This window comes from Alternaria ventricosa, assembly GCF_023758065.1.
Source record: "Alternaria ventricosa strain BMP 2768 chromosome Unknown scaffold_1, whole genome shotgun sequence".
NCBI lineage: Eukaryota > Fungi > Ascomycota > Dothideomycetes > Pleosporales > Pleosporaceae > Alternaria > Alternaria ventricosa.
In genome coordinates, this window is record NW_026055681.1 from 1,438,995 (window position 1) to 1,462,328 (window position 23,334).

General features: G+C 52.8%; 9 protein-coding genes across 9 annotated transcripts; 5 read left to right on the plus strand and 4 right to left on the minus strand.

Moving 5' to 3' along the window:
• Positions 1-401: 401 nt before the first annotated feature.
• On the plus strand, positions 402-1,096 carry J4E93_000485 (uncharacterized protein; the record flags this gene model as incomplete). The annotated part of the gene is made up of 2 exons (XM_049338445.1): positions 402-954; positions 1,080-1,096. 2 exons carry the CDS (start codon positions 402-404, stop codon positions 1,094-1,096), a joined length of 570 nt encoding a protein of 189 aa, XP_049204330.1.
• A 557-nt stretch (positions 1,097-1,653) lies between these two features.
• On the minus strand, positions 1,654-2,793 carry J4E93_000486 (uncharacterized protein; the record flags this gene model as incomplete). The annotated part of the gene is made up of 4 exons (XM_049338446.1): positions 1,654-1,905; positions 1,985-2,195; positions 2,334-2,619; positions 2,670-2,793. 4 exons carry the CDS (start codon positions 2,791-2,793, stop codon positions 1,654-1,656), a joined length of 873 nt encoding a protein of 290 aa, XP_049204331.1.
• Positions 2,794-3,466: 673 nt separating this feature from the next.
• Positions 3,467-5,320, minus strand: J4E93_000487 (uncharacterized protein; the record flags this gene model as incomplete). Its single annotated transcript, XM_049338447.1, has 2 exons — positions 3,467-3,710; positions 3,759-5,320. 2 exons carry the CDS (start codon positions 5,318-5,320, stop codon positions 3,467-3,469), a joined length of 1,806 nt encoding a protein of 601 aa, XP_049204332.1.
• Positions 5,321-6,631: 1,311 nt separating this feature from the next.
• NOP56 (snoRNP complex protein nop56) lies at positions 6,632-8,286 on the minus strand (the record flags this gene model as incomplete). Its single annotated transcript, XM_049338448.1, has 3 exons — positions 6,632-7,578; positions 7,635-7,735; positions 7,787-8,286. 3 exons carry the CDS (start codon positions 8,284-8,286, stop codon positions 6,632-6,634), a joined length of 1,548 nt encoding a protein of 515 aa, XP_049204333.1.
• A 280-nt stretch (positions 8,287-8,566) lies between these two features.
• On the plus strand, positions 8,567-10,671 carry CCT6 (T-complex protein 1 subunit zeta; the record flags this gene model as incomplete). The annotated part of the gene is made up of 11 exons (XM_049338449.1): positions 8,567-8,608; positions 8,655-8,708; positions 8,759-8,799; positions 8,847-8,868; positions 8,917-8,958; positions 9,008-9,028; positions 9,076-9,249; positions 9,300-9,995; positions 10,042-10,345; positions 10,396-10,586; positions 10,636-10,671. 11 exons carry the CDS (start codon positions 8,567-8,569, stop codon positions 10,669-10,671), a joined length of 1,623 nt encoding a protein of 540 aa, XP_049204334.1.
• An 853-nt stretch (positions 10,672-11,524) lies between these two features.
• On the plus strand, positions 11,525-14,436 carry J4E93_000490 (uncharacterized protein; the record flags this gene model as incomplete). Its single annotated transcript, XM_049338450.1, has 2 exons — positions 11,525-14,088; positions 14,142-14,436. 2 exons carry the CDS (start codon positions 11,525-11,527, stop codon positions 14,434-14,436), a joined length of 2,859 nt encoding a protein of 952 aa, XP_049204335.1.
• A 1,338-nt stretch (positions 14,437-15,774) lies between these two features.
• Positions 15,775-17,281, plus strand: J4E93_000491 (uncharacterized protein; the record flags this gene model as incomplete). Its single annotated transcript, XM_049338451.1, has 3 exons — positions 15,775-15,830; positions 16,784-17,142; positions 17,196-17,281. The coding sequence occupies 3 exons, from the start codon at positions 15,775-15,777 to the stop codon at positions 17,279-17,281; spliced, it is 501 nt and encodes a 166-aa protein (XP_049204336.1).
• A 640-nt stretch (positions 17,282-17,921) lies between these two features.
• J4E93_000492 (uncharacterized protein) lies at positions 17,922-20,120 on the minus strand (the record flags this gene model as incomplete). Its single annotated transcript, XM_049338452.1, has 6 exons — positions 17,922-18,197; positions 18,248-18,643; positions 18,691-19,283; positions 19,343-19,502; positions 19,555-19,796; positions 19,994-20,120. The coding sequence occupies 6 exons, from the start codon at positions 20,118-20,120 to the stop codon at positions 17,922-17,924; spliced, it is 1,794 nt and encodes a 597-aa protein (XP_049204337.1).
• Positions 20,121-21,409: 1,289 nt separating this feature from the next.
• Positions 21,410-22,411, plus strand: J4E93_000493 (uncharacterized protein; the record flags this gene model as incomplete). The annotated part of the gene is made up of 1 exon (XM_049338453.1): positions 21,410-22,411. The coding sequence occupies one exon, from the start codon at positions 21,410-21,412 to the stop codon at positions 22,409-22,411; it is 1,002 nt and encodes a 333-aa protein (XP_049204338.1).
• Positions 22,412-23,334: the final 923 nt, after the last annotated feature.

Here is a 23,334-nt window from a genome sequence, read left to right on the forward strand (position 1 = left end):
GATCGTTCTGTTTCATTCCAAAGGTCCGTGTCGAGACAAAGACCCGGTTACGGCGCGGCGTTTGCTGGGCCAACAACAAAGCCACCGTTCGTCATCCGCGCATGCACACAAGGTGATTGTTCACTCAATGAAGTTCCGCAAAGAAGTTTGTTCGTTGTCACTGCCGTGGGTGCAGTCAAGGATACATTTCGAAACAACGTTTCGTGACTCTGAATGACGGTCTGCCTGTGATGACTGCATCCCCCTCTTCAAAGCTCGAGGATACTACTGTCCATACCAAATCTCCGCCGCATTCCTCCAACTTTAAACAGAGTGTCGATCGATACTAGCTTGCGCGTTTGACGGACCACGATCGATAACCTTGCAAGGGAGTAGGGCCTTGCACGACTGACTCACAAGCCATGACGCGCAATACCAGCCCACGCAGTGTTGGTAACGACCCCAGTCGCATTCCATTTCCAAACCTCCCACCGCCATACACATTCAGAGGCAGTCGGCCTACACAACGACCCAACTCAAATTCATATCTGACCAGAGCGAACGTTTCCAACTTCACCACTACCAGCACAATCCTCGTCGGCCCTCAACTCACACCTTTCCAGATCCAAACCAGCCTCCTGACATCAAAATCTTCCTACTTCCGGGCCGCGCTCACAGGACGCTTCGCAGAATCTAGCAACAACAGCATAACACTCGACGATGTCGCAGTCGACGACTTCCAGCTCCTCGTCACCTGGCTCTACGAGCAAGCAGTACCCATCCCCTACAAAGACCGAAAACCAGCATACTACACCCTCCTACACGTCTACGCCTTAGCCGACCGCCTCGGACTCGAAGGCGCGAGAAACGCCATCATAGACACAATAAGCGATCTTGCCGACGAAACGAATAGCGTGCTAACACCGTCCGATACGCGTATCCTATACGAAGACATCCGCGATTCGGCGCCTATCCGTACGCTCGTGCTAGATCTCTTTGCTTTCAAAAAGACAGATCGTTTACTGGAATTGCATGCGGGTCTTTGGCATGCAGAGTTCCTCCGCGATCTCTCGGTGCATCTGAAAAGACCTTGTGCGCAGGCTATGCAGCGGCATAGGTTGCGAATGTGGTGTCCCATGTCCTGGCATACGACTCGCGGGTGTGACTACTGTGGAGTTGTACTGCTGCCTAGGTGTGGAGCGGTAGCTTGTGAGGACTGCTGTGTGGCGTTTTGTACGGCTTGTGTTCAGGGAGGCGTTGCGATGGCACGGTGGGAAGTTGGAAGATTTGAGGTTGTGGAAGAGGAGGAGACGAATGGAGAAGAGAAGAGTGGGAGGAAGGTGAAGAAGTGGGAGACTTGTAAGCCTTGGAGGGGGGCGCGGTGTGCGCTTTATCATGAACATGCTGAGACGGAGAGATGTGGGGATATCTTCTTGGGGAGGTGACGGGTTTGGTGGACATAGACGGGTCTGTTGTTATTGTGGTATCATATCGCAATCTCGCACTTCATTCATCGAGCTCGCTCTTTTCCAACGCCAATTAAGATGCTTCCTAAAAGCGCTTGAACACTTTCCCTTTCTTCTGGGCCTGCTATCGTCTCAGAGGACACCACGAAAGATGGAAACCTCCTCATGACCGAAAATATCGCCAAACGCCTCAAGTCAAGACAGATGTCTACTTGCCACCTTGAGAGCTACTAAGTCTCGTGGACCGACGTCTTGATGCTTCCCCAGTGCCCCTTATATAGCTGCCAGTTTGTAGTGACTCAATCGTAGGCGACGCCTTGATTGGCCTGACCACCGACTTCTGTCTCTTGACTTTCTGTGCGACGCCGCGGGTTGTAGGCTTCTGTGGTGATTCCTCGTCGGTGCCTTGTTGGAGCTTTTCGTCGATGACTAGGTTCGCAAAAGTTCTCGCCTTCAATACCTGTAGGTTACGTCAGTCCTGGTTCCAGTAACATGTAATCACAGAGAGTCTTAGCCCAGAAAGCCTCTCATCTACTTACGGGTTTGCCGACATCCCACTCTGATATGTCCGAAGGACAGTCCGACAACTCTGAAGGTGAGAAGAACATGCGTGGGTCCGGTTTGGTTGCTTTCAAAGGCGTGACGAATTTGATCTTCAGTTTTTTTGGCGACTTTTCAACGGGGTTGAGGTGTTCAGGAATACCGCATACGCTGCAGCACTCTTCCAGAGTCAAGTGTACCTTCTTTGATCTGTTGTTCAAGTTAGCGTATATGCGCTGGCTGTGAGCCTAGGATGCTGTCAAAAGGCGCGACAGTGGAGTTTTGTCCCTCATGTAGGCTTCTAGCTGCGTGGATGGGATGCTTGACGTGCTTTAGTATGGCACATACCTGCTTTCGATCAAGGCACTCTCAATTTTACCAATGAGATGCTCTCTATCATCATGACCACGAAATAGCTCATCACGTCGTAAAGTGATAAAGCCACCCGCGCTCTTGACATTTGTTACGAACGTGAAGATTCCGGCTTCTTCTTCCCTTCTCTCGGCTTCGTATCCTCCATCGTGAATCTTCCCTTTCACAACACCGGCCTCTTCATCGTCGTCGCTTAAGCACAGCGGCGGTAAGGGCGTGGGAGCACGAGCAGCAGGATCGTAGCAGTCAAATTCGCGGTAGACTGGATTGGTCAGTCGTGGAAGTATTCGCGAGGTTGTACATCGCACTTACCTCCGGCGTCATCGGTGAAGCCTTCTGAATCCCATTTGTACGTCCCATCGTAGAACTTGCGTGAGTGCTCGCTGAGGGCTACGTCGACGGGTAGAGGAGTGTAGTAAGCTGCCAGGCCGACCATGATACTTTACTGATCACCTGTTGTATTGAGCGGAATGCCTTCTGTGTATAGATTGAGTAACAGTTGTGTCATAAAGATGAAATACCGGAGCTGATTGGAGCCGTGAACGAGTAGGTGGGATTTTTGGGAGCGTGGTGTGCAAGATGATATACGCGAGCGTGACGTAGAACTGCCTTGAGGTAAGAGCGACTGGACAAAAGGCAGGAGCCGCACTCACCGCTTAAGGTAAAACAAACGCAGCGAGCCATCAATGAGAGGGTACAGCGCCCAAGATGCGGTTAGAGCTTTAGATTTCTGTCCGCGCATGTCTTATGCCCGGATATCTCTAGACAACGATCCCACAGAGAGAACCTAACAAACAGCAATGGAAAAGAATCCTGTTTTTGGAGTAATAGTTCTATGGTCTTAAAAACGACTATGAACCGTCGTGAGAATAACGCCGGCTAAAGTAATGCCTACACGAACGCCCTCCGACTTGATGACCTGCTGGCTGGGTGGCTATTGCGGTGTCGACTGGGCCATCTGCCTAGCCAACGGTATCTTACAGATATCTAAACAATACAGGAAATCGAACACGAAATGGAAGCCCATGCTGGGATTCCTGATGCGAATGATAGCCAAAGTGACACACCCGACCGTACTCAGGGTTGACCGTTTGGCGCAGGCCGGTGTGCTACATGGCGCTAGCCTGGCCGGCGTGAGTAGACATGTTGGTCAGGGTTTTGGCCATAGACTCTCGAGCTGCCTTCTCCTGTTCCATTTGTGCACGATCAGCCTTAGTAACGCGGGGCTTGCGGACAGTAGAACCACCACGAGAACCTGGACCGCCTCCACGCCCTCTACCACGACCTGACGCGTCGCCTCGTACAGTGCCGCCACGCCCACGTCCTCGTCCGCGTCGAACGGTGCCATCGGCCCTACTCAGTGTTAGCTTAGTCTGGTCTGAAGTCGTGGTGGTTACGTACCTCTCCACAGTTGGCTTCTCCTCGGTAACAAGAGGGCCACTGTAGACGAAGAAACCGTCTTTCGCCATGAGCGCTTGCTGTTCCCAAGCCAGCTCAGTATCATCGATGAAGTCGTCCTCCTTGTCGTAATCTTCTTGCTTGCGCTTGCGTCGCTTCTTGCCTCCGTTCTCCTTGGCCGATGTCTCATCGTCCATGCCGCCCATCTCGACGTTGCTTTCGTTTTCCGATAAGTCGACAGACTGGTCGTCGTTGGAGCCCCCACCTGCAGCCCGCTCAAGTGCTGCACCTGCTGCCGTAATCTGACGCTGGCGCTCTTTCCGTGCGGCAATGCGAGGATGCAGAGCAGCGAAGCCGTACTTCCTCTCGACTTCTTGCGCGAAGTTAATGGTGACGTTTTCGCGTCCCTTCAAGTCGAAAGTGAGGTAGATGTTAGTGCCTTGGGTCTCAGAAGTGCCGTTGGCGTTGGCAACAGGACCGAATGGCGTTCCTGACAGGAGGCCGCTACCGGAAGGCAGCGGTGGTGGGGCCTCTTTCTGGCGGACGGTTTTGGCGGGTGGAGTGGGAGCATTAGACTGCGAGAGGGTACCGGAGTTTGTGGAGTTTTCTTTTGCCATTGGGACGGATGCTGGCTTACTGGGCTCGGTATCAATGTCCATGGGAGTCGGGCCTGATGATGCTGTGGGATAAGGCTGAGGTTGATTCTGGAGAGATGTTTGCGGTTGCTGTTGTTGGAGTTGGGGTGAGTAGTCTTGAGAAGGAAGGACCGACGCTGGTCGCGTGGAGAAAGCGGCAGGTGACACGGGTGCGGACGTGATAGATGCCTGTTGTTGGAGCTTGGCAGGATGTGAATAGAAGGAGTTGCTGGCAGACGGCGGGTCAATGAGACTTGTGATGGAAGGTGACGCACTCGCACGGTGGTTGATCGGGGGTGAAACAGGCGGCGGAGGGGCGCTTGCTGGAGGCTGCGGTTTTGACTCAAAGGTGTCGCCCCGGATAGGATCATATCTTTGGCCTGAACTAGATGGCCGTGGTGTGGATGGCGCAACGCTGATATGGGAGAGATTTGGGTTACTGTGAAGAGTGGGCTCGGGATTGCTCAGCACACGGGTTGGCTGCGCGATTGCAGGCGGCTGCTCGGCTTGCAAAGCAGGGACGGATTCACTGGGCCCAGTCTGTGGTATGGGTGATAGCTGCACAGGCGGTTTCTCGTCGACGGCTTGTGCGGCTGGTTGTGCTTGTGCCTCGAGCGATGCCTTTGTCCTCCTCTTCCGTGGCGCAGGCGCGGCATTTGGGTCCTTGGGCTCCGACTTACGGGGCTTTCTTGTCTTCTTTTCTGGCTCTGGCGCACTTGGGTCTTTGGCCTTTGGTTTCGGACCTGGCTTCTTGCGTGGCTGGCCGTTCGCAGTAAGGCCGCGTGGAGCTGGCGATGCATTTGCAGGGGTTGGCGTGCTAGTTCCAACACCAACACCACCTGCAGCTGCGCGGACAGTCGCAGTCGGAGTGCCCTCAGGCGAGTGCGGGGGCGAGCTTAGACTGCCCGGCGAAGACGCATCGTCGGCCATGGCGCCGAACACTAAGTCGATACAACTCCCAGAAGGGCAGCGGGGCGCTTCTAGTGCAGACGACAACAGAAATGGTCGAGATAATTTCCCGATGTGAGCGGCGGAGGCGCGCAGGCAGATTCAGGGCGCTGGTGCTGGCTGAGCGTGTGTGTAGACTCAACACCAGAAAAAGCGTGGATAGCAGACTACTGCAATGGCTTGCGAGAACACCAAAGTCGAGGTGCAGCCGAGAGCCGGCGCGGGAGATGTCTAAAGAGCGTCTGATGCACGGCAAGGAACACCAAGTTTCGATCCCTAACGAGAGTTTGATGGCAGCCGCCGCCGCAAGAGGTGTATCGATGGAAAGGTAGTTGCAGCGTTAGAAAATTGTACAGGAAAGAGAGAGAACAACAGAGGAAGAGAAAGTGCGAAAGACGGCTTCAGTCGTGCTCGGGGGGTTCAGGGCTTCAAGTAGGCATTCGAGCGATTTGGGACAGCAGCGGGCCAAAGCTTGGGTTACGACGAGCCCTAGAACAGAAAAACAGTTTACGCCAGAGCAGCGACGAGTCCGGGGCTGCCCACTGTGAATGAACCCTGGGTCTATGCCGGCTGCTGTGTCGGGTCTGAGGCGTATCAAACATGACATATTGACACTTCCATGGCCGCCGCCATGGCCTGCATGTGCAGCAACACCCCCTTTGCCGTACCCTTCTGCGTCGACGCTGCTGCGATGCCTAGCTGCCTCTCTTCTCCTCGTAACAAGCAAACAAATCGTGGTCCTTCTCTTCCACTGCACCGTGAACATGCGACGTACAAAGAGGCGCATTAGCCGCTGCCTGACGTTGATTGCCCTGCGTGTCTGCGGATTGCCACAGAGAGCACCTGCATTCATCAGGGACAACTCCTACCCTTTGACAGTGATGCGCAAACATTTGCAGCTTATGCCGTCGTTCACCACGTAGTATTCTATACATAGTCGTTCTACACGGCTGTCCTGCAGTTCGGTTGCATGTGGCTGATGTGCCGATCTCTTGCAGGGGTCTCTCATAGGTTGGCCTCTCAGGAACGCCTCACCCTGGTCGGCTCTAGATACGCGAACGCTGCCATCATCACGTTAGGCTCAAAATATAGTAGAATCATGCTTTTGTAACTTTCATGACAGCTCGAGATATACAGAGCCGTCCACCATTCGTGAACGGCGTGTGGAGACTCATAGCCCAGATCCAATCCTCTCCACTAGTACAGAAATCAACTCCAGAAACACCGACACATCATAAAACGCCGATACAGAATGCGCGAAGGGTATGAGTACAGCTGCGCAAGGGCAGATCATCACGCCTTGCTCTTCTTCTTCTTCTTCTTTTCGCCATCCTCCTCATCCCCGGCCTTTCGCTTCTTCTCCTTCTTGGACTTCTTCTCAGAAACCTCATCGTCACCCGACTTCTTGGACTTCTTCTTGTCCTTCTTCTCCTTGCGCACGGCCTGCTCAGTAGCAGCTGCGGTGACGCCATCAGCCATCTCAACATCCTCAGTAGCCGTTGCGGTGGGGTCTTCAACGCCAATGTCAGCCAGAACCGAGTTCATGGCAGCTTGCATGACCGCCGCGTTCTTAGCAGGAGGGGCACCGGATGCGTAAAACTCAATGCGCTCGTCGACCTGGCGCTTGAGAGCTTCACCGAACTTGGACGTTGGAGTTTCAGAGAAGTTGTCGATTCTGGAGGCAATAGAGCACTTGTTGGCAAGGAAACGCGAGATCCTTCCCTTTGACTTCTGACCAGTGCGGCCGATGAACGAACTGTGGTAGATCAGACCGTACTTGGGGGTGTTTCCCTTGGTCTTGAGAGCTCTGAAAAGAGCCTTCTCGGCACCGAGAATCTGAACGGTACTGGCAGGGTATTTCGAAAGGTTGGTCAAAGAACCGGCCTTGGAGATAAGACGCGCACCGACGGTGTCACCGATCAGGGCAGCCAGGTTAGGAGCAACCTGGTTCATGCGGCTTCCAAGGTAGTTGCTGAGCTGCTTGCGGTAGGCAGCTAGAGAAGCGGTTCTCTTTGCGAAAGCCATAACAATCTCCATGTCAGCTGCAGACAGATCGCGACCCATGGAGGTCCTCGCAGCGTTGATGATAGCTTGCGCAACACTCTCGTCGTCATCGACGACAGCAGCGAGGTCGTGGAGGTCCTCATCGCTCAAGCGCGACTTGTCGCCAATTTGCAAGACGACCTTGGCATATTGTTCGTTGCTGTTGACAATTTTGGCGAGCTCGGGGAAGTGCCAGCCTGAAGAATTACCATATTAGTAGCTGTTCCAAGCCTTCAGACATGGAGGAAAATACCATAGTTCTCCCTCAGCCTCATGCAGAAGGTGTTGAGATCCTTGTCGATCTGGTCGAGCGTTGCGATCGCTTGGATGATGTGGTTGTCCTGCTTCTGAACGCTGCGCCACGGGTCAGTATACATGTCGCGCGCATTTCATCCAGAGACATACCTGAACTTGACCTTTCCTCGGGAGTAGGCGTGTCCCAGACCAAGGATGGAGCGGTCAATGTCGCCCGGCTGAAGCTTCTTGATCAGCTTGCCGCTGTGCTGGCGCAGGCCACGGAGCAGATCAGAGACGACTTCAGAGGTGTCGCTGGTTTCGCAGGCGAGGTGGGGGAAGGCAGACTTGATGCTACCCGCCAAGTTCCTCTCGCTCACTCCGAGAGTGATGGTCTTCTTCTTTCCAGCCTTGGGGAGGTTCGTCTCGAGCGTGGCCCGCAGGAAGTCGGACATGATGCCTTCTGAGACATCGTTGATCTCAGAGAGCGCATCCTGGGTTCCCTGGAATGGCGCAAGGCCGACGAGCTCTACCGTCTTTCCAAATTTATCGAGGTCTTGCACGGCCTTCTGCACTTCGGCGAGGCGGCTGCCAATGGTGTCGGGCTGGAGGATGACCTTGAAGACGGCATAGCCGACGGGGCTTTCGTGTAGCAGATAATCTACACTCATCGTGGCGTTAGCTGGTGGCGCGCAGGTATTGCGATTTTCGTGCGCGACGGGCTGGGAGGTTCGGCTGTGGGAGGTGGTCGGTCGCGATGGAAGGTCGCAGCTTCCAATTGAACTTTTTTGCGTTCGGGGTCCGAGCTCCAACGACGCTAGTAGGCCGCCCGCTCAGAATTCAATGTTCAGAGAAGAGGGACGCGACAGGCACGCGGAAACTGCATCTTGCCCCGCCACACACTTTGCTTGATTACTGCACTGTTCGATACCCGCATAGATTCTGTTCACCATGTCGGCCGCACAACTACTCAACCCCAAGGCCGAGTCGAGGGTACGCCGCTTCTTCGCAGCCCAGAGACACCGCTAACAAGGCACAGAGGCGCGGGGAAGCTCTCCGTGTAAATATCTCGGCTGGTGAGGGCCTACAGCAGGTATGAAATACGTGGACCAAATAGACAAGCTTGTCTGACTCTGGTATTAGGTGCTTGCATCCAACCTGGGACCCCGCGGCACACTGAAGATGTGAGTATCAACAATCAATCTTTCAGGCAGGAGACTAATAAGTACAGGCTTGTAGATGGCGCCGGAGGAGTAGGACCACCCGAACGATACATATGGCACGTCTGACTATCTTTCTAGATCAAGCTTACAAAAGATGGAAGCGTTCTGCTCAAAGAAATGGTATGAGACCGCTCTACAACAGTATCTGCAAAAGCTAACCGCATTCCAGCAAATCCAAAATCCCACTGCCGTACGTTCTACCCCATTCCTTCTTGGATCGCGACTCAAACAAGCCAGGTTATGATTGCACGAGCAGCAACAGCGCAGGACGAGATCACAGGTGATGGAACAACATCGGTGGTACTGTTGGTTGGAGAGCTGCTGAAGCAGGCCGATCGCTACATCGCCGAGGGTCTCCACCCACGGGTGATAGCAGATGGTTACGACATCGCGAAGACGGAATCACTGAAGGTACAGACATTGGAAAGCTGGCTCAGTGAAGATTAGCTGACCACGTACAGTTCCTTGATGAGTTCAAGCTCACCAAAGAAGTCGACCGCGAACTTCTCCTCTCTGTCGCGAGAACGTCGCTATCCACCAAGATCAACAGCTCGCTCGCCGAACAATTGACTCCCGATATCGTCGACGCCGTTCTTGCCATCTACCAAGCGCCCGCGAAGCCCGATCTACACATGGTTGAGATCATGACCATGCAACATCGCACCGCCGCAGACACACAGCTCATCCGAGGACTTGCTCTGGATCACGGCGCAAGACATCCGGATATGGCCAAGAGGGTGGAGAACGCATACATCCTGACTCTCAACGTCAGCTTAGAGTATGAAAAGTCTGAAATCAACTCTGGCTTCTACTACTCGAGCGCAGAACAGCGGGAGAAGCTCGTCGAGAGCGAGCGACGCTTCGTCGACGAGAAGTTGAGGAAGATTGTCGAGCTCAAGAAGGAAGTTTGCGGAGACGACCCTAAGAAGGGCTTCGTGATAATAAACCAGAAGGGTATTGACCCGCTCAGCTTGGACGTCCTTGTCAAGAACGGAATCTTCGCACTGAGGAGGGCGAAGAGGAGGAACATGGAGCGTCTCCAGCTGGTATGCGGCGGTACGTCACAAAACAGCGTAGACGACATGACACCCGACGTCCTCGGATGGGCAGGTCTGGTTTACGAGCACCAGCTGGGTGAGGAGAAGTACACATTCATCGTAAGTGAACCTGGTATTTTGAGAGGCATCTACTTACAGCAAACAGGAAGATGTCAAGGAGCCAAAGTCTGTCACTTTACTCATCAAGGGCCCAAATACGCACACTATCGCTCAGATCAAGGACGCTGTTCGCGACGGTTTGAGGAGTGTGTACAACATGATTGTCGACGGCAGCGTCGTACCAGGCGGAGGTGCTTTCCAGGTTGCATGCGCGGCTCATCTTGAGAGCGAGCAATTCAAGAAGACTGTCAAGGGTAAAGCAAAGTGGGGTGTCTCAGCTTTTGCGGACGCTCTGCTTGTCATTCCCAAGACCCTGGCAGCCAATTCAGGTCACGATATCCAAGACTCACGTAAGTATCGCGTTGCCTCCCTTTGTTGAACTGTACTTATTAGGTGACAGTGGCTGCACTGCAAGACGAGCATGCCGAGGGCAATGTTGTTGGTCTGAACCTTGCAACCGGAGAAGCCATGGACCCTACCCAAGAAGGTGTCTACGATTCGTTCCGAGTTCTGCGTAACGCCATAGCGTCTGCTACCGGTATAGCATCAAACTTGCTGCTATGCGACGAGATGCTGAAGGCACGACAAATGGTGAGTAGAAGTACGTGCTATGCGATGGCTGAAGCTAATTCATGAACAGGGACGACAACCTGGACCTGGCGGCGAGGATCAATAATCATGTCGCATTATCTCTGGACGATCAGATACGCCACCGCAGCATTCTTGCTGGAGCACCGTTCTAGCCACATAGAAGCTCAGAACAAGCAGACAGCTGGAAGAAAGGCTACATCGTGGGTCACAACTTGATCCGCGCGGGTGTTGCATGCCGACTGTCTAAATAGATTAAAATAATACGACCACGTCACATGGCCAACCTAGTTCCGTGGAGAGTGATTGTGTTTTATTTTCTGCTTTCTTCTTCCGAATCAAGATTTGCTACCTGTGAAGTCGTCGCGTAAAGAGACTTCGTTCACGAGGGAGGGACGGATTCTGCACGCTGAAACACGTGCAAAGATGCCCACCTGGGCAATACTGGACCCCTATCCGACCGTGCCGGCCAGGGTGATTTAAGCTTAAATTTAGCGTCCGGCTAGGACGGATGTTGCTCTGGTGCGGGGGCATGGCCTCGGTAGCGCAGGGCATCGTGAAGTTGGGAGAGCGCCGAATGGGTAGCGACAGCAATGAATACGTGTCTTGGGAGAAGACAGGTTCCCAGAGCCCTTGTACTGTACTTGCATGTCTACATATTCTGAATCAGCGATGCACTTGGCGTGCGAAAGATCTACAACAGACCCATCAATAGATCTCCAGGGCGTGCATGCCAAGCCTGTTGGAAACAAGACGGCCAAAACAGCCACTGTCGTTCACTCGCTGGCTGGTAGCTCGAACTCTTGCTTCCTTCCCCCTCGTTCGCGCTCCGATGGCAGTGACAACGTAGTCATACCATACGTTCTTTCCACACTCATTCCCTACCCGGCGACGCAGCGCAACCGACACCCGCATTTCGATTCCACACACTCCCTCGGGCCATGTTTCGATATCGACGTTACCGCGCCTTTTTAGTCTTCGCTGTCATTGCTGTACTAGCGCTATACAAATTTGGGGGCTCGACCGCAGCATGGAGAGAAGCCGCATCGAATGCGGTTGGGGCAGCTGGCCTGAAGGGCGACACTGAGAAGGCTCCGCAGGCGGACACGAAGCCGCGCCCTGCTGTGGCGCACGAGACGAGGAGTCTGAAGCTGGATGTGCCCGCTGCCAGCACGTCGCAGTCGCTCCAAGCGCCACCTCCTGTAAAGACTCCGGCTGTATCGTCGACATCGGGCCCTGCTGTCACAGAGCAGCAGCAGAAGCCCTCTATCCCTACACCCATTCGGCCACAACCTCACGGCCAGCCCGCTATTGCGAACCCTGCATTAGAGCCATCATCGATAGTCGATGCGATCCACTGGACGAAGCTCCCAGAGCATTTCCCCGTAGCCCCCGAATCGCTCATCAAGCTGCCATCGGGCACGCCCAAAACCATACCAAAGATACAAGCCAAATTCAAGAAGGAAGATGACATAGCCAAGGCTGACAGGATTGCAAAGCTGGATAAGATCAGGAGTGTGGCAAAGAAGTCATGGGAAGGATACAAGGCGAATGCCTGGCTGCACGACGAGCTACGGCCACAGTCGGGCACTTTCAGGGATCCTTTCGCACACTGGGGCGCAACGCTGGTCGATGCCTTGGATACTCTGTGGATCATGGGACTCAAGGATGACTTCGAAGAGGCAGTCAAAGCGGTGGACAAGATCGATTTCACTACTACTCCACGCGCAGACATTCCCTTGTTCGAGACGACAATTCGCTATCTCGGTGGGCTGCTGGCTGCCTACGACTTGAGCGACAAGAAGTACAAGAACCTGCTAAGCAAGGCAGTAGAGCTTGCCGAAATTCTCATCAGCGCCTTTGACACACCGAACCGCATGCCAGAGACATACTATTATTGGAGACCCGATTTCGCATCCCAACAGCACCGCGCCAGTTCGCACGTTGTTCTTGCCGAGATAGGCTCCCTATCTATGGAATTCACCCGACTGGCGCAGCTTACGGGTGAGCATAAATACTACGATGCTATTGCGCGCATCACGGATCATCTCGAGGAATTCCAAGGCAAAAGTCAACTCCCCGGGATGTGGCCTACGTACCTGGACGCTTCCGGGTGTGGTAGACGATACGTCGATTTGCCTCCTCAAGAGCCTCTCAAAGCTCCAGCAGATTACCTGAATGACCAGCTGTCAACTCAGGCCGATCCTGCTACCCCTTCTCCCACCGAGGAACTATCTCCAGACGGCAAAAAGTACGTGCCTTTGGAGTTGCCAGAGCCAGTCATGCTTGCATCAGACGATTCTCCAGTCGACTCTCGCGCAAAGGAAGATTCTGTAGTCCCTGGAACGGCCGACAAAGCGCAAATCAAGAACTGGGACAGCAGCCCAGTGAAAAGGCGACAGCTTGATGTCGATGGATCTGAGCCACCGAAGGGGGCGCTCAATGCCCAGGGCGCCACTTCGACCTCATCTGCCTCCAACACCATACCGACGCCCCCAGAGTGCATACCCCAAGGGTTCACATCAAGCTCCAGCTATGGCCATGAAGAGTTCACGCTTGGTGGAATGTCAGACTCTACATACGAATATCTACCAAAACAGTACTTGCTCCTCGGTGGTCAGATCGAGAAGTACCGATCCATGTACGAACAGTCGATGGATGTTGTCAAGAAGCACTTGTTATTCCGACCGATGCTTCCGAAAGGGGAAGATGTTCTCTTCTCTGGCAAATTGAATGTTCCGTCCAACCTTGACGATGCCAAAATCGGTGACCTCGTCGCTGAAAACGCGCATCTCACCTGTTTTGCCGGCGGCATGTTTGGCATGGGCGCAAAGCTGTTTGATCGCCCCGATGATCTCGAGATCGCGAAGAAGTTGACCGAGGGCTGTGTCTGGAGTTACAGCATGACACCAACCGGCATCATGCCGGAATCGTTCGAGGTTGCCCCTTGTGAAGACAGGAAGGACTGTGCGTGGAACGAGACGGCTTATTGGGAATACATCGATCCACGGTATGAGGCCCGAATGGAGAGTTACAAAGAGCAGCGCAAAGTATACGAGTCGCAGATCCACTCTGCTTCATCGTGGTACGAAGCACAACTTGCTGCTATGACCGCACTACCCACACCTACCGTAGCTGCTGCAGTTGAAGCCAAGGCCACGTCTACCATGGTATTCGCTGATACGCTAGATAAGCGTCAACTCGCCGGGCTAGTGGATGATGTGGAAATTGCACACATGCCGTCTGCTTCTGCGAGCGCCGTGCAAGATCACGAATCAGTCATGGGCGGGGAGTCTGAGGAGGGCGAGGGTCCGCCAACCAAAGTCCAACCTGCGCTGAACATTGCGGAACTTGCGCCGCAGCCTGATCTGACTTTGCCAAATTTCCCATACGTCTACTCGCCGCAGCCAGTCCTGGACCACAAAGACTTCGTCCAGAACAGGATTCAAGAGGATCGTCTGCCGCCTGGCGTTACAAGGATCGGGGCCAAGAATTACATTCTCCGGTAAGTCACCTCCCCCAAATTGTCTTCTAGCTTGATTTCTAACATCTTCATAGCCCCGAAGCCATAGAGTCCGTCTGGTACATGTACCGCATAACCGGCGATCGTCACTGGCGCGACGCAGGTTGGCGCATGTTCCTTGCTATTGAGCAACACACGACCACTGAGTACGGTAACTCGGCCATTGACGACGTTACCAAGCTAGTGCCCGAACTGAACGACGAGATGGAGAGTTTCTGGTTAGCGGAGACGCTGAAGTACTTTTACCTCTTGTTTGCAGAGGAGGACGTGATTAGCTTGGATGAATGGGTATTGAATACCGAGGCACATCCTTTCAAACGACCTACATAGATGGTATGACTAGGTTTGGATAACCATCCAATGTTTCTGGATAGAGTTTGAGGAGTTGGTATCATCGTGACTTCAATGGACAGTCTTCATCAAGATACGATATCGTCAAGTCTCTCAATAAAGCGTGTGAGCCGAGTGGAGTGAAGTGTCTACTATGCCGCAGTCTACGACAACGACCGAGAGCAACTCTAATAATATTGCAGGCTCATGGATAACATAACGATACGCATTGTATCTTACACTCAGTGCTAGCAGATACAACTAGAAAATGTGGACTAAAAAGCTACGCTCTGGAATCCGAAATCGTGTCTAGACAATACATGGGACCAGCCCTAGCGTAAAGAGGATATACAACGGGCGCTAACTTCTCCCTACTTTCGCTTCCTATCCAGACCCATTCTCCCAGCTCTTGTAGAGTTGTCTCCAAAAATCTCAGCGCTTCTCACTGGCAGTAAGCTGAGAGTCGGTTATATGCTGGGAATGTCGAGCAGCATCATCGCCTGGAAGCTCGACCGGTGGTAGATCCACACTCTTCTTGTCACCGAGCTCCTGTGGTGCTATGTTCTTCGAGTCCATCTCATGTTTGGGGCCTTGGTGTGGCATTTCGACCATTGCGCTCCTTCCATCAACCTCTCGTCGCTCATCCGCGGGAGCTTCCGGTGGTTGATCACGCTTTTTGTTCCATCGTAGAAGCAGAAAGACGGCGGCAGCTATGAGAGCGAGCCCGCATACGCCGCCGACTACACCACCAGCTATAGCACCGGTGTTGCTCTTGCGAGGCTTGCTTGCTACGCTGGGCGACGGTGTCGAAGATGGAGACGTCGATGGTGTTGCAGATGGTGTTGCAGAGCGGGACGATGACGAAATCTGACTAGGCGGTGTACACGCGTCGATGCTGTAATAGACAAAGGACGAATTGTGGCATTCACCTATGCTCGTGAACTGGAGGACTGTCGATGAGCATGGCACAAACTCTTCGCTATCGGATCCGTAAATCGTAGCTGATATGGTCAACGACAGAAACTCCCCGCATAGTTCAGGACTTCGCTCTTACCACTGCAGCCTGGGTCTAGTCCGACGACTTGGAAGCTTCCGTATTTGCCTTGGTCCGCAAGCCTCGTGCAAGTACCATTGGGCTTGTTGCAAACGTTCAGTATGTCTCATGCAGCTCGTATAGTAAAACTTACATATCCATTCTCCGCATCGAGGCTCTGGAAGGCGTTTTTGCACTGGCTATCTGTGAATGTCGCAATTCTCGAGCTAGAACCAACTTGAAGAAGAAAAGCGATAGGCACAAGGCTGAAGGTCATCAAAGACTTGAAGCTCGAATACGCCATGATGGTGCAAAGTGAAAAGGGCTTCCTTGATACGAGTGCCGCTGATGGCTTGCTTGAGTCCGGAAGCGTTGCAGCAAGAGAATGGAGAGGTGGGCGGAAGCATATTGCTCGTAATTGCGGCTCACTTGTCTGAATCCAGAAAGTTGCTCCATCTTCACAGGTCCAGTATGCGATAAGAAATGATCGCTGCAAGAAAATAAGCCAGCCTGATCACCCCTGTTGCTGTCAGCCTATCGTAGTCCGGGGAAGCACACATACGTAGGCGAAGAGCTAGGCGAAGAGCTGAACTGGAGCCGTACAAGGCAGTTCTACAGAGAGCATCCTGCATCCGGCGCTCAATCAGTATGCCGTGATACCGAACTAATGCGCCACCAACCCCATGAGATGCGCGTTCATTGGCTTTCGCAGCGGTTGGCCCCGACACGGCACGCTCCCGGCTTTAGTCGACGTAGCCTTCCCCCGCGGAGACAGTTCGCATTAATTAATGTCACATCATCTGTTCAGCTTCGTCAGCCTTATGCATGATGAGGGCAAACACATCGTGACAAAGCAGGCAATTCACGTCCAAGGCCGTAGAATACGAGCGGAAGAGCGATCTTGGACCCCCGACCCGCCATTGGCGCCTGGCTTCGGATCGTGATGTTCTAATTGTAGCTGATGCGCCCCCATTGTGCTCAGAGCCTCGTCCAAATTTGTCGCTGGATGTCAGAACTAAAGTTGAAAAGAGTAATGGCTGTACAGTCTCTTCATCGGATCTCCATCGACATGCGGTGTGAGGTGGAGTATAAAGTCTGTTCGATCATCTCGAGGAAGACTCCAAATCCAACCCAAAGCTCGCAAGAATCATCTCCAGCCTAGCCATCACCATGCGCGCTTCGATACTCGCTGTACTATCTTCCTTCAGCCTCGTGGCTTTCGGCTGCGAAAGAGTGACCCAGGTCACTCATACTTACTACGGGCATGTCAATTGACGGAAGCCCTGGTTAAGGATCCCGATTAACAGTACCTAGATATCCCGACAATGATCCTCCTGGTCCGGCTACGGCTTACGACTGTGGCCGTAACTACGAGGCTGGCGGTACAGGCACCTATGCCGACCCTCTCACATTTGCCTCGGCTCCCGGCGAGTTTGAGCCATGTGAGATTATATGGGATCCGTACACGCGAAAGTACTTGCGTTTCGAGGACTTCTGTGCTCAGTGTGACGCCGACTGGAATGCTAGCCCGCGCATAAACCACATCGATCTCTGGACTGGTAGCACCACTGTCAATGGTGGCGACGAACAAATCCAGTGTGAGAACGATCTTACGCCAGGAGAGAGGAGCCAGACTATTGTGCGGAACCCGTGGGACGGTTTCGAGCCAGACAGTAAGTCTCGAAATACGATGAGGGGCTGGCAAGAGGCTGACACACAGTACCAGCAACCGAACTGTACGTCAAAGGCGCCAGCCCAGCCTGCCGTACCAACCATATCTTTCCCGATTACAACATTGGCAATTACTGCTAGACTCTATAGAGTGTTTCCCGGGGTACAAGAGTCTCAGTGCGATTCGTTCGATGGAGTCGGTCACTTTACAGTCATTTCCGTATCATAGTGCATAGAAGAATGTCAATCAGCTTTCTGAAGTGGTGATCCAAACCTCTTGGCCGCAAAGCTTAGTACATTGGCATGTCATCTTCGTGTGTGACCCTATGGACGTACCATACGCGAAGCTCGTCGGCTTCATAAGTGTCAAGTCTATTGGCAGGGTAAAGAGAGGGACAGTGGATGTTGCGACACGCGTCTGATTAGCATTGTCCTGATAGAGGGTGCACTTTTCTCTTGCACATGTATTTGGCAGACGTGGTTAAAGCAACGGTGTTGATTGTAGTGGTAGTGATGCGTGCCGAGGAACTGTTGCGCCGCAATGGCGCGTTCCTGAGGCAGCGCGATTACGTGGGCCTAGCCCCTCAGATGACGCGCTGGACACCGCGCTGCATCGTCGACCCAACCACAACACACGAGCTCCAGTCCGGGAGCGTACGCGTCAACCTTTGTCAGCCAGTCTTCTGATGGTTTCGTCTGAATACCCTACTGTGTATGTACATGAAAAGACGACGCTCGTCCAATCCCGGGAGAATCGCGTAACCGCCTAGGCAAACGCGACTCACTTCGCGGAGAATTGCGCAACCAGTATCTTGTCCATGCTGAACTTTCTGATCATAAAGCTGACGATGAGCGCACTAGCTGAGAGACCTGTGACCATGACGAAGACCGAATCGAACCCTCTCATGTACGAAGAAAGAATGGCGCTTTTCTGCGGGGAGTCCGCCATTTTGCGCAAGACGAAGATGTATTGCTCAGAGTCATGAGCGATCGACGTGGGCAGGCCTAGCTCTGAAAGCTTGTCGGACATGGAGTTTGAGAAGACCGACCCTGCGAGCTTGAAGGAGTCAGCATTGGGAAAGGAGATCGGATGAAGGCTTAACTTACGGCGACACCGATCGGCATACCCAGACTTCGGAGAAAGCCATACATGCTGGCGGCCATTGCTGCGTCTTCTGGCTTGGAAATAGCCTGAATACCGACATTGAGACTTGTCAGTACCATACCCATGCCAATTCCTAACACGGCAAGAAGCGCTGACGTGACAACAGTTGTTGAATCCACATCGAGCATGACCTGCAACCCGCACGCAAGTGTCGTAACCATCCAGCCACCCCAAATCGCCCATCGAAATCGTCCAAGACGCGTTGTCAATATCGAGACAATGACGGAACTAGGAACCGTAAGGAGGACGACCGGTAGCATGTCAATACCCGCCTGGGTAGGATATCTCCCGCGAACACTCATATCGTAGAATGGCCAGTAGTACAGGGTCGTGAAGAGCTTGATATGTGAGCTTGTATACGGGTGATAACTGAGTGGGAACTTACGAGTAGGCCATTAATCAGCGCGTTGTAAAAAGCGGCGATGGCGCTCCAGCTTCCGAACACTGCCAAAGGCAATAGGGTGTGCTCTTTTCTGTACCATTCCCACAGGAAGAACGCAACGATTCCTGTCATCCCGGCGATGATAGGTGCAAGAGTCGCAACTGAGTCCCAGGGATGCTGGATGCCGCCCCAAGAGATTCCAACCAACAAGCTCGTCATGCTGCCAATGAAGAGTACTGCGCCTAGCCAATCCACCTGCTTAAGCTTCTCCTGGAATGTGAGTTTCGCCACCGCGTCAAGGCGCACGAACAAGATCGCAACAGCGAAGCCGATAGCGCAGAATGGATAGTTGATGTGGAATGCCCATCGCCAGGATGCGCTTTCCACAAGCTTACCACCAACTACGGGTCCGATGATGGACCCTATGCTCCAGCATCCGAGAACCATCGCGAAGTATTTCGGGCGTTGTCTCAGCGGGACGATGTCGCAAAAGATGACTTGCGTTAACGTTATAATCCCACCACCACCGATCCCTTGGATGCATCTTCCTCCGAGCAGCTCAGTGAAATTATCTGCGACCGAGCATAGTATCGTACCTGGATTGTGGAGGCATAGTTAGCGACCATCCATGACACAGAATGGCATTCAGACTTACCGACTGTGAAGAAGAGGAGCGAGGTGATGAGGAGCTGTTGCCGGCCGAAGACAGCGGATATCGATGCGATGACCGGCTGGAAGATGGCAGAGGTGAGAAGGTACGATGTCCCCGTCCAGAACGCTTCAGCCGAAGTACCATCAAGCTTTTGTGCTATTACCTGTGGAGTATGTCAGAACATCCTTACGGCACCGAGCAAGAGGATGACTGACCGGTAGTACCGTGACTAGGATTGTGGCATCCAGCGCCACCATCAACGATATGAAGCTTAGGCTGATCATGATTACCAGCTCCTTCTTTTGTGGCTTCCAGACATCGGGCGTGTGAGTCTCGCCTCTCCTTCCAAAATTCTCCAAGGACATATTGTCGGTCATCCACAGCGAGTGAGGAGATACTGGATCTTTGGCAGACGAGGCTGTAATGTCTTTCGAGGATTTTGGCCAATCTTTTAGTTCTAAAACAGTCAGTGGAAAATCTTCGGAACCCTGAACTCTTGCTGAGGTGTGCCAGAGTCCCCCAGCATTGGACACAAGCGAACTTTATGGGCTGTGGACTCAGCCATCGACACCATAGCACTACGAAGCGCCATGCACACTACTGTACGGTGATATAAGAGTTCGGATATACAGCCCTGCTGTGGGATATGCTTACCTGTGTTAAACCTGATGTGGTCGTGTTTCCACGCACCACAAGGCTCGCTGTATTCATCGGTGGGTGTACTGCAGGAAGAGTCCCACTTCTCAAAGGTCGTCTCGTTCGGACGACTGCCGGCCGCCATTTGGGGGCGAAATAAGAGGAACGAGGATTGGACAAAAGACCAATTCTCTTGGAGACAGTGAGTGATATGGTGGCCTGGGAGTCGATTGGGCAGCAAAGACGGGTGTCGATCTAGCTTCAGAAGTCGAACTCTAGTTGGGAGATTGGTTTACAGCGAGCGCCCGCTTCTATGGTCGAGGCTCACCTAAACACATATGCAGCTCCCGGGTTGTAGTTGCGTCGTAGGCATTGAACATTGTGGCACTAATTCACGATGTCGTTGTTTTGCCTTCGCGCCCAGGCCGACCGCATGTCTGAACGAGTTCTCCCAAACCTACGGGAAAAAAAGAACTTCGTCCCCTTAGGGTAACAGTCGTGGCGTATCTTGACACGGGTGGATGTTTTGATGATCGCTGCAAACGGCGAGTGCGATCCGGCTTCTGCGTTGACACGTGCTCTTAGCCAGTCGAGGCCCGGGTTCGTAGAATCGAACACTAAGGCAACTTGAAGGACCCAAGGCGCAGCTGATGTGTCTGCACTATCTGGCACCCACTTCTATGCTGTCAGATAGTAGCCTCAGCCAAGCCTTATACCAGCTCGACGAATCATATCGCTCATTGTCAGCACGGCAACTAGTGTTGGCCTTGACTTTGCGCAGCGGGGAAGCGCATCTACCACTGCACTCCCGCTGTGTTGCACAGTCCAACATGTGGCTGGCATGCCAAAAGAATGTGGGGGGGCCGTACTCGAAGGGGCGCATAAGCCTCACGGACACCAAGCGTTTCCGAGATCCTCGCCTAGGGGCTTTTTGCTATTGAGAACCGTCCCAACTGAATAACGGCACCGGGACAAGACCCGTATGCGCTTCAGTATGTTTTGCAGCACAGAACGTGCACAACCTTTCTCCTTTCAGACCATGGTCGGTCGCCGTACCCTCTCGCTGACTAGTAACCGAATAGGAAACATGAAGCGAGCTAAAGAAAGTCCACTGCATGGTCGATCAATCCTATGGAAATTTCCGCCCGAATTCCAACGCCCTACGCGTACGCAATTGACATCAACAAGTCTCTGATCACGTATCGGTTGACTTCCGGCATCCCGATGTGTTCATGCTGGATCCCCCAAGTTCTCATCTCGTTGCTTTGTTCAGAATTCTTGCCACAGTGACAATACACAGAGTCTTTCAATCTCTTTACATTGGACATATCAACTAAAGAAGGTGGCATTGTATTCAGAACCGCCTCACTATCGTCACCAGCCTCTTTGGACTTCTTTATCTCCGCATCGGGAACCACCTCTTCGACGAGTAATATGCCAAACCACAAGACTACCAACGCTACAATCCCCGACTTTCAGCTCCTCGCTCCCTCCATATGGGTGTATGATCCGCGGCTACCATTCCGTGCTACACCAGTCTCATCGCAAAATGGTGTGGAACCGTCACTTATTCTGTTATGCACATGGACAGGAGCCCAGAACCGTTATATCGCCAAATACACAGCAGAATACAGAGCTATTTTCCCGTCATCACGTATCATGGTCATCACAACTTCCGCGAAAGATCTCTGCTTCAGAAACTCCGCACGCAAACAGTCCCGCATGAGACCCGCCATCGAACGCATCTCCAACTACCAGTATCTGGCTGCTCAAGAATTCAACAGTGGAGTACTGTTACACGTCTTCTCTGAAGGAGGAAGCAACAAAGCCTGCGAGTTAGCAGAGGCTCACTACAGGTTCACTGGGACACGGCTTCCGGTCTCAGCCTTGTGTCTTGACAGCACACCAGGCCACCCACGCTATCTACGCTTATGCGAGGCCCTCAACAAATCACTACCTCAAATACCGGTTGTGCGTCACATTGCTATACTATTCGCCAGTGTAGTGCTGGGCTGCATATGGATTTTGTACACCGGTATCAAAGGATTCGAGAACAACGTCATCAGTCGGACTCGAAGGCGTATCAATGATCCTATCTATTTCGACCCCACAGCACCACGTTGCTATCTTTACTCAAAAAGCGATGCGCTTATCGCTTGGCGAGATGTCTACGAGCATCTGGAAGAGTCAGCATGCGCTGGTATGCCTGTCACTGAAGTGCTGTTCGAGAAAAGTGGGCATGTCGGACATGCGAAAGAAGAGCCGAGACGGTACTGGGATGCTGTTTTCGCGACATGGCAAGACGCACAAATCATGGAGAAGGAAAATGTGTATGCCAAGTTCTCCGAATCAGAATTTCTGGTGCTAGATCTGCCGAAATTTCCGGACTTCTCCAAACAGAGGTGGAGCAACGACGGCTTTCAGCGCATTTCCTGATGAGCTGTATTGTGGTGAAAGGGGAATTAATTCGCTGATCGCTCCTACCTGGGACAGATCCTATTCCACAAATCTAATTTCTTTGTCTTATAAAACGAGCTCATTGCAATTACCCGCCTCTCATGCGTTGTGCACTACTTCTGCTATCCCTTTTGAAGCCACACAAACACCGCATATGGCGGACTGGCCATTGCAGAAACGTTTTCTTTGTCATACTTTCGTGTTTATCATCAATTCAGCGCGACTTCCAGTGTTCAGCTAGTCCTCAGATTCGCACACACCTGGGCATCCAGGACTTATAAGGTTACCGTTGAAGGATTTGTTAAAATGCAGATCGATAAGACATTGAGGTGGTACACCATCAACCGGGTAACTGGGCCATTACCGCTAGTGACTATCGTAGCCGGATTTGCCTAGCGTAAGATCTAGCGTGGAAGTGGCTTTCAGCCTGACCCTGCGTGGCTGCACCTCACAGCAACAACAACAACTTGTTCCTTGGCGTGTCTTGCAGGTTCAATAATTATGCTGCAGGCATAACATCGGTACGCCGATGGCTCCGCTGCGCACTGATACCCAAAGGCCTCCTTGCGAGCCATCGTCAGCCCGGAAGCTCCAAAAAACTCGTTGTAGGCTGCCGTGTTCCTGCCCCCTGGTCGGATGATACAGCTACATGAGACTGTCTGCAGTCAGCTGTCGTCATAGCATTCGCACAGCCTGAGATCGTTTTGTCAAGGCCAACCCAAAGCTTATGTTCGGCCGTCAAATCTCGATCGGCTCAGCCACCACCTGCATGACCCAGCGAACAACACATCAAGAGTGCCACACCTTGTGTCAGACTGCAAAGTGGCAAAACAGAAGAGATAAGCTCTACTGGATAGTTGGCGCTGCATGTAAGATCTATTCAAATCCCAGATCAAAATAGT